The sequence below is a fragment of the Labeo rohita genome, unplaced genomic scaffold, assembly GCF_022985175.1.
Source record: "Labeo rohita strain BAU-BD-2019 unplaced genomic scaffold, IGBB_LRoh.1.0 scaffold_137, whole genome shotgun sequence".
Taxonomy (NCBI): domain Eukaryota; kingdom Metazoa; phylum Chordata; class Actinopteri; order Cypriniformes; family Cyprinidae; genus Labeo; species Labeo rohita.
Window position 1 is genome coordinate 27,841 of NW_026127527.1, and position 9,823 is coordinate 37,663.

Genomic DNA, 9,823 nt, shown 5'->3' on the forward strand with positions numbered 1-9,823 from the left:
GAGGTGCGGTCTGGGAAGATTAACCCTTCTCGCACCTCTAAAGAACCTCACGATCAGTTGGTGCTTACCAAGGAATGCTCCATCCACTGCATCGTGATAAGGGGACAGCCTGTGTTCCAACTTCCAAGACACTGGGAGAGAGGGACAGCCAAATGGAAGCACTTTGTACTGATACACTCGACCCTCGAAAGCAAACTGCAGGAAGGGTCTGCGTCGAGGTAGAATCGAGACGTGAAAGTACGCGTCCTTCAGGTCGATGGCTGCAAACCAATCCTGGTGACGACCATCCCGCTCGGTGGGGGGGGTGAAGGGGACTGATCCCTGAAGGAAAAATGTCCTGGAGAATAGTCTGACTGCACTGGGCAGCGCTTACCTTCTTCCCTGGTTCCTGCGCTGGCGATATCGACCTCCGAGTCCGGATCCGAGGAGGCAAGGCGTCGCTCAAGAAGGGAACTCGGGGTCGAAGCCCCAGAGGTGAGGAAATTGACTCTTTTTGTGAAATTGTGGGTACCACAGCATCTGAGCGCACAGCGGCTCCCGGCCCTCCACTGGGAGTGGGGACGTAGGTGTTGTCGTCCCCCAAAGAGCAATTTCCACCACCTCTGGGTTGCCCGCGTCAGGGACGCTTCACAGCTCTCCTGCGGGTGTTCCTGGCCGGTCGCTGAGGCACGGGCGGCGCCACTCTCCCACGGCCAGCTCGACGTCGGGCTGCCAGTCTGGCATCGTGTGCCTCGGCAGGGGACGGAACTGGTGTTTTGGGGCTGCAGGGGGGCGCCACATCTTCTGGCTGCCCCGCCGTCGAGGGTGGCGAGGGGAGAGGAGCTGGGGCGTGGACGAGACCTCATGCACCTCCAGGAAGAAAGGCACTGGGGGGGAGCGCGGCGGTGCCGCAGGCGCCCTCCCCAGAAACCAATCGTCCAGCCTTGAAGGATCGGCCGGAGGTGTTTTGGGCTTCAGCTTGCTCTCGGTGCAGGCACGTGAGGCAGAGATCATGTCCGTCCAGTGAGGCGAGGAAACTACCACATCCGGAAGCGCACGGCCGGAGAGACATACCGGGAAAATGCTTTCCAGCCGTGAGAAATTTGCTCTTTTAGATCCCGGTTTGCCCAGGGAGGAACCACGGCACAACTGTGCACTCAAACGGGGGCTCGCTGGTTTGCAAAGGCTCTTGTTTGCCGTTAGAACGGCAGCCCGCAGGATCTTGCTGGCGGCTGCCAAACGCTCTTTTAGAACAACTCTTTTAGTTTCTTTTTTGGCAGCACGCCAGAGGAGAGAGCGCAACTCCCAATCAGGAACTCTCTTTTTTTTTTTTCTTTCTGCTCGTAGACGAGGCTCCGAAGCGAAAATCTCAATGAGTGGTTGCATGCCGCCATCTTATATACCCATATGTACGGGGGAGTGGCTCGGCATGCAAATACCACTCGCCAATGTTCATTGGCCTTTTGAATAAGGCTCAGAGATGATTGGACTCTCAAGCGAGTTCCCATATGTAACATCGTAGTGAAACGGCTGAAGGGGAACTAGATAACCAAGACCAAGGTGAGAATAGTGAGGAACTAATAAAGGAAACCAAAACAACTACAAAAGATTAAATTTGCATATATTACATATATACATATATATATATATATATATATATATATATATATATATATTTTTTTTTTTTTTGTGTGTGTGTATGTTTTTGTCTCTGTTCAGTTTTGACTATGGAGGACATTTCAGAATCAAACCAGGACTGAGAAAATGTAAGTCCTCACACACACACACACACTCATGCTGTTTCCATGTTTTATGGGGACATTCCACAGGTGTAATGATTTTTATACTGTACAAATCATATATTCTATCGCCCTACACCTAAACCTAGCCCTCACACAAAAAAAACAAAAAAAAAAAACATTCTGCACGATTTATAAGCTTGTTTCCTCTACTATCCTAACATGATAAATACCAGGTACACACACACACACATTCTCCTATTTTATTTAATGATGTCATCGATGATGTGATCTCTCTTCTTGTGTTCAGATGCCTCTGATCTCACACTGGATCCAAACACAGCACACACTCAACTCATCCTGTTTGAAGGGAACAAAAAAACAACATATGTGAAAGATCGTCAGCCGTATCCTGATCATCCAGACAGATTTGATGACCGGGAACAGATCCTGTGTGGAGAGAGTCTGACTGGACGCTGTTACTGGGAGGTTAAATGGGAAGGCTCAGGTAATGTAGCGATTACATATAAAGACATCAGCAGGAAAAGTGGAATTCACAGTTCGTTTGGATTCAATGAAAAGTCCTGGAGTCTAAATTGTTCTGATACGACTTATACTGTCTGGTACAATAATAACAGCACTGATGTATTTGGCCCTTCGTCCCGCTCTAATAGAGTAGGAGTGTATCTGGACTGTCCGTCCGGCATTCTGTCCTTCTACAGCGTCTCTGACATAAACACATTCACACACATTTACACATTCAACACCACATTCACTGAACCCCTCTATGCTGGATTTGGGGTTTATCCTGATTCTTCAGTGTCTCTGTGTCAGATTTAACAACCTCTTGTGGGGAACAACAGAGAAACATACAGAAGCTGATTTCCACATCAGAGCACAACATTAAAAGGTATTTGTGATTACAGAGTCAGACTGCAATATAAAGTTGCAGTTGTGAGATTTAAAGTCACATTGCAAGATAGAAAATCAGAACAAAAATACATTATGGTCACAGCTGCAAGGAAAGGAATGAATAAAATGAATATATTATATACTATACAAATATATTATATACATACAGTAACCTATGCAGGGATATTATTATTCACCAATTTAATATTGGTGCTAGGCTGGGAGTTTGAAGTTGAGCTGTGTTTGACTGAAAACAATGAAAACAGTGGTTTTCACTGCATTAAGTTCACCTTCATCAAGCTATGGAGGGCATCTTTCATAAGTACAACTAAAAGAGAAACTGTGAAGTTTCACACAGTAACAGTGAACTATATTGCAGACTTACACTTTTTGTCTGACAGGAGATATGGTATTAATTGTCATGTGAAGAAATTGAGCTGTTTATTAATTTATAATTAATAAAATTGTATAACTTCTTAATATTTTTTGCTGACCTTGTCACTCCTTTTCTGAATGGTTTGAATGGACTGACCTGTCTCCACTGGTATCGGCATCATCTGTTTGTGTTTGAGTCAGTGGAGATTCATTAGTCAGAGGCTGCAGAAATACTCTTCATTTGGTGCATTGCTATAAATGCTACTGTAGATGCCAATGCTACTGGTATCTCCCTAAGTTTTCTTCTCCATTTCTGTCACCGATGGAGTTTTGGTTCTTTGCCGCTGTTGCCTGACACTTAATTTCCAGTGATATCATTTACTATTTGAACTGAACTGAGCTGGATGATGACATCATTGAATTCAATGATGAACTGACTTCAACTGAAAATTGAGTGTTTACTGTTGCCCTTCTGCATTATTGATGCACCATTTCCTATTTAATATACTGTAAAGCTGCTTTGTCACAATCTGTATTGTTAAAAGAGCTATATAAATAAAGGTGACTTGACTTGACTTGAAATCATTGCTTCAAAGGACCACAGACACAGTTTAAACCTGCTGGATTTCATTACCATTAAATACATTTGCTTCAAAATGCAGTAGATAAAGCCCTTAAGAGTAAAAATGTGCACCTGAGAGATACAGAGGTTCTGCTAAAATCTCAGCTGGACTCAAGTTTCTTGCATTCTATGATAGCAAACTGTGTAGAAGTGTTGTCTTTCTGTTATTATTTCAGCCACCTAGTGATTAAAAATAATTATAGTTAAAGAAAAAAAAAAGTGCATGTTTTGGAATGTGTTGGAGTCAAAGTCCAGACCTTATTCCAATAAAAGTGCTATATATATATATATATATATATATATATATATATATATATATATATTATATAACATTTTAAATTCATTTGTAATGTAACCATACAGAATAGTTGTCATGAACCAACTCCTGAACGTCAGTCGGCTTGCCACCAGAGGTCGCTTCGACATTCTCACCACACTGACTGTTATACCTCACCCCGGACTACGTTCCCCATCAGCCATTGTGGCCATCACCTGCGTCCAATCAGAGACACTATTTAAACCCCGGTCTTCCTGTCATGGATCACCGAGTATTGGATTGCATTTATCACTAGATTGTGTGTTAGCAACTTTACGGAGCCTTAGTTAGTTGTGTTTTCTAGTTTAGTCTTGTCTTGTTCTTAGTCATCCCCGTCTTGAACCTTTGCATTGTTATATTGTCTTGTCTGTCACGCTGCCTGCCTATTGAAACTCTCGCCTGTCTGGATTACTCTATTGTCTCGCCCATCGGATAACCCTCGCCTGTGTTATGGACTACTCTTTGGTCTTGTGGTCTATACTCCTGTTAGCCGATGTCTGATCCTGCCTTTCTGACCACGTCTTTGTCTCGTCCAGTTAATAAAAATTTGCAAATGGATCCGCCCTCCTCACGCTTCATCTCTGCCTCCGTAACAGTAGTATTGTGTTTTTGTTGTTTGTTTGTTTGTTTTGTTTTTTCTTATAGTTTATTAAATGTTTATAATTATTTTTTATTATACCTGAACAATTGGTCAACATTAAATAAAAGAGTAACATAAATGTATATTAAATAAAAAAATAAATAATAATAAAAAAGATATATATAAGATAATATAACATCAGAAGTAAATTGATAAGAAATATTTCTTAATATAAACACGCAAACTCCTAAAGTGTAATAAAGAAGCAATCTTCTCAGCCAAATCAAAACTTTATAGATTGTCATTAACTAACAATAGCACAAATTTGTGTAATAAAGTGCTTAGTAAAAGATTGTCACTATATCAGCAATTCCACAATTACTGTCTTTAAATAAAGCAGCAAAACATCAGTACTTGTGGCTCATCATTGCCTGAAGCACAAGCTCTACTCTCCAGCACAATGGAGACCCACAAAACTAAATTAAACTGACAGATCTCTCTTGTACAAAAACACATCAGTTAGACACAATCAAGTATTTACTCTCCTTATCAGTTAATGACTTTGCATAATTGTTTTTCTATGAACATTCACTAATATTTTAGTGAAAATAACTTGATTTGCTTGGTAAATCTGACTGTTATGTTTTACAGTATATTACTGTTTTTTCTTGAATTAACAGTAATCTACTGGCAGCTCTGGTTGCCAGCATGTTACTGTCTTTCTACAGTGTGTTGCCGTAAACAGTTACAGTTTATTACTGTTAAATTACATTTCATGCTGTTTTTTTCCATCGTACATCTTTAACCCTTTAAAACCCACAACAAAATCCTCAGTTTTAAATGAACACTTATAATGTGTCAACACTACAGAGTGTTTGAGTAATACTGAATTAGTGCTGAAGTTAATGAGATAATTATATGATTGATCACGTTCTGATTGAGCATTGATGATGAACACCAGCTGTTAACAAACAAAATCACTGAATGAAAGAATAACACAAGAACAACTGTCTTCAGCCACAGCCTTAGATGACATCAACTGAAATAAAAGAAGACATTAAATCTCTCAAGATCTGATTAAACTCCTAAAACAGCATTACCAGCTTCAATTATTACCACACTGACTTTATTTCTGTCAGACGTCTACAGAAAGTTTTTAAAGTTAATTTTAGTTCAGTTGTTGCAATTGTGTCCATTTACAACATGCCTGTTATGACAAAATATATATATATATATATATATATATATATATATATATGAATGACTACAAAGAAATCTGTGATGTTCTGTGCCAAGGCTTCGAAGCTGGTATCAAAAAAACAAAACATCTGGCAGTGAAGCAGTGTACCGGAGCTTGATTCATTTTGCCATAAACACGTGATCAGTGATGTCCGAAGCTTCATTTTCCTCTACAACCACGTGATTGCTTCGTAATCTGATTCAAAAATAGCGCGAACCCCTTGCGCAGGTTTCGAGTGTCATGCACCTCTGTAATCGGTATTGAACTGAGACTGAGTTTATTTGAATCTTCAGCATGGAACCAGCTAAGAAAAGAGGCCGTTCGGAAGTCTGGCAGCATTGTCAAGTTGTATAAACAAATAAAGTAAGATAATAATAATATGAATAACAATAATTATTATTATTAAGAATGGTATAGACCAAGAAAACAAACTGTTTTCTCTCCTGCCTTCTGGCAGGTGCTTCAGGTGTCCCAGGTCAAGAACCAGCAGACTGAGGAACAGCTTTTTCTCAGAGCGGTCTCCTTATTGAACTCTGCCCCCCACTGACACCTTTGCCCCCCCCTCACACACCCCTTCACTCTCTCCATTACATTGCACTATTTAATATTTATTGCACTACACTGTACATAACTATTTGAAAGCAAATATCCTTTGCACAATACATTTGTAAATTTCTGTTTATAGAATATAGCAACCTGTACATTGTTCATATCTATCTGCAAATTCCTGATTACAGTTAATAGCAACTTGTATATATGGTTCATCTATGTAAATCTAATTATATCTGTATATTATGCTCACAGTATATCAATCTGTAAATATTACCCATAGTTCCCCTTGCACATATCCCTTTTAAGTGCACTTATAACTTATACCTTTATCCTGCACTTACTGCTTATTGCACTCCTGGTTAGACCTAAACTGCATTTCGTTGCCTTGTACTTGTACATGTGTAATGACAAAAAAGTTGAATCTAATCTAATCTATTTTAAATTAACAAATATCTATAAGAATGAATTATAATATGAATAAATCTTTACATGTGTATTTTATGCCTGTTTATAAAAATAATTACAATATGTTAATACTAATATTAATACATGTGACCTCCTTCTGTAGGTTGAGTGCCTAATTTGTTAAATAAAAAAAGAAACAGACTTAGCCCTTCTAGTGTTGAACAAATCCTGTTCCTTAATAAAAATGTGTAATTTCTTCTATTACTCACAAAATGTCAATTCCCCAGTTCACAAGCACTTCACAATTCTACAATAATGTTATTTTCTTTTTATTATATATATACACATGAGCCTTACCTATGAACTCATAAGGTTTTTTTGTTTGTGTTTATATATATATATAAACTGTACAAGTTAGTTTGTCCCATTTATTCATTCTTTCATAAATTCATTAATAGGCTATTGTGTACTACATACACACATAAAAACTGTTTTTAGAGCACAAAGTGTTTTATTACATGAAACAATACAAAATAGAATAATAATGCCTAATAATAATAATAATAAACAGATCCTCTGAACCATGCAACACCTTCACCTTTTGACCACAAGATGTCATTAGTGTGCACAATGATGGAAAGCTTTGAGTAATGAACTTTTTTACAACACATTTGAAGGGAAAGTTTCATTTCACCATCACTAGCTTTGGTAATAACACAGGTTTTGTGCAGCGTATTTCCTTTTATTGGAGAGAGAGAAAGAAAGAACTTTCAACATAATTTAGATACACACATCAAGAATCATCTTATGAATCTCAACAATGGTGAGAACAAGTCATGGGTGAGGTTTTGTACTGTCCTGATACCCAGCATGCATTGCAGCATGAAGCTTTTGATTGTCACCATTGTTGAGATTCATATGCTGATTCTTCATGTCTCTATTTGAGTGTGAATGCTACAGTAGTTTTAAATTTTATTTATTTATTTATTTTCTGATTTGCTACATTACCAGACGATCTCATACTGTAACATACTTGGTGGGAAAAAAAAAAACAACAACCAATAAACACACACTCAACAATAGACTCTTAATGAGTCCAGCATTAAGTTTGTTTTGTTTCTCTTTCAATCAGTGATTGTGCTCATTAACAGCAGCTGTTTGTCAGTGTCTGAAGTCACTCATTAGTTTTCATTATTTCTGTAAGGTGGACTTTATTAGTAAACTCATGTAGGGAATAATGAATGAGGGTGTAGAGTTTGATTTTAAACGGTCTCTGAGTGTCGATTTTGAACGCTGTTAATTCACGATACATAGCAGCAGGCTACTTTTTCGAAAATGACAAATAATACCCAGAATGCACTGTTTTAATGGAAAACAGCATGTTACTGTCAAAATTTGGCCGTTTTTTTAACAGCGATTTTTAACAGTGTAGGCTGGACCCACTGGAGCTTTTCTTTCGAGGCTTTAAACCCATCTTGTGCAAGGACGTTGCAGACGATGATGGAGGCTTTCTCACAGTCCTCACGCATTTCCGAAGAAATGATCAGGTCATCTGTGTACTGGAGGACACAGACTGTGGAAGGCAGGTCAGTCATTTTTGCCAGTGTCCTTTGAACAGCTGCTGAGAAGACTGCGGGGGAGTCCACGTAGCCCTGGGCAAGGCGTGTCCACGTATATTGTGCATTTTGGAAAGTGAATGCTAGAATCGGCTGCGTCTCGGGATGCACAGGTACAGAGAAGAAAGCTACACACAAATCAATTACCGTAAAATAATTATGCGTACATGGTATTGTTGTGAATTTTTTCTTAGAGACCAGGAGACGTTTTTGGATATCTTGAAGCAGAAGTTTCTCTTTATTCAGATACTCGCTGCTCTGCACTGCAGTCTTCAAAAGTCTGACTAAGGCAGTGATACATTGTAGTTTATATACATTTAGGGGGCAGTCCCCTAAAATGTAGACAAAGCACCTGGGTGACGATCCTAAACAAAGCATGCAAATGAAGTACTCAAGTGTAGCCAAGTGCCCCATTTACACCAGTCCTAATCCAATCATCATAACTACTCAAAGACTGGGCAGAGGCACCGAGAGCCATTACAAACAAAAGGTGAACATCTCAGTAATCTGGCTCATTTGACTTACAATAAAAGAACAGGAACTGGCAGGGACATCTTGCTACAAACTTTGCTTGAAAGAATCATTTGTCTGATAACCTCATATTTACCTTAAATGTTAAATACAATGTACTTTACCTTAGTTTTATTGTGATGCTATGTCAGAACATAGGATCAGCATATTTTCAACAGATTCTTAAATTTGTAATCCTACAGTCCCCCCTTTGAGAGTTTTAATAACTCTCACATAATACAAATTTAAACACTTAAAAAAGTTCTGTGTTGATTGTCTGTAGTCATGAACAGCATGCTGACACAGAAACAAACATGCTTCTAGGGTCCGTGAAGTTCTTACGGGTAATAGTCTTTTCTGGTTGGAACTGTTGTTTCCTCATGATGGTCGTGAGTCATTTGTTGAATGAAACACTTGATACTGTGGACGCATAGATAGTATACCAGTAGGAAGAATAACAGCAGAATTGCTATTTCCTTGATCCACAGCCAGGGTTTACCTAACAGTTCTCCGAACCATGAAGAATTATCTTCAGTCATTTGGTGTAATTTGTCTGATCATGTTAATGGATGACTGAAGTTCTTTCATTTAATTCTCTGCGTTGTGTTTTTTTTTATGTTCTGTCTTCCATGACAGTTGGCTCGGCAGTGGGTCTAGTTGTCCTTTAAAGTTTGTAGCTTCATACACAGGTGAGGGGGTCGATGTGTATGGGTCTCGGGACAGCCATCAAGGGGTATCTGCACAGAGTAAGAAAGAAAACAAAAGACGACAGAGCAGTATTTGTTGTAAAAGGCTGCAAACAATAGAGTTGTAGCCTCTGTTCAATCTAGTCTTGTTGTTCCTTCTTTCCCTAGTTCTTAATTCCCGTGACACCTAAAGAACAGTGAGGTAAGGATGGACTAGTGGATGGGGAAGGCCTATGAGGAAGTCTTCACCTCAGGGTTGGCCCCCGAAGCCTGTTGCATTCGGTTCTTCCC

The 9,823-nt window shown here is 39.3% G+C and overlaps 1 protein-coding gene across 9 annotated transcripts in view; it reads left to right on the forward strand.

The window, feature by feature from the left end:
• LOC127158162 (NACHT, LRR and PYD domains-containing protein 12) overlaps nucleotides 1–9,823 on the forward strand; it is a 57,251-nt gene that overhangs the window by 6,651 nt on the left and 40,777 nt on the right. For 2 of the 9 annotated variants that reach the window (XM_051101324.1, XM_051101325.1), the window contains exon 5: nucleotides 1,699–1,745. The exons of 6 other annotated variants lie outside the window; for them this stretch is intronic. In XM_051101324.1, the coding sequence (XP_050957281.1) occupies nucleotides 1,699–1,745 (47 nt within the window). Of the gene's footprint in view, nucleotides 1–1,698; nucleotides 1,746–2,028; nucleotides 2,563–9,823 lie in introns of those variants that run through there. One more of the 9 variants, XM_051101318.1, reaches the window with a different exon arrangement.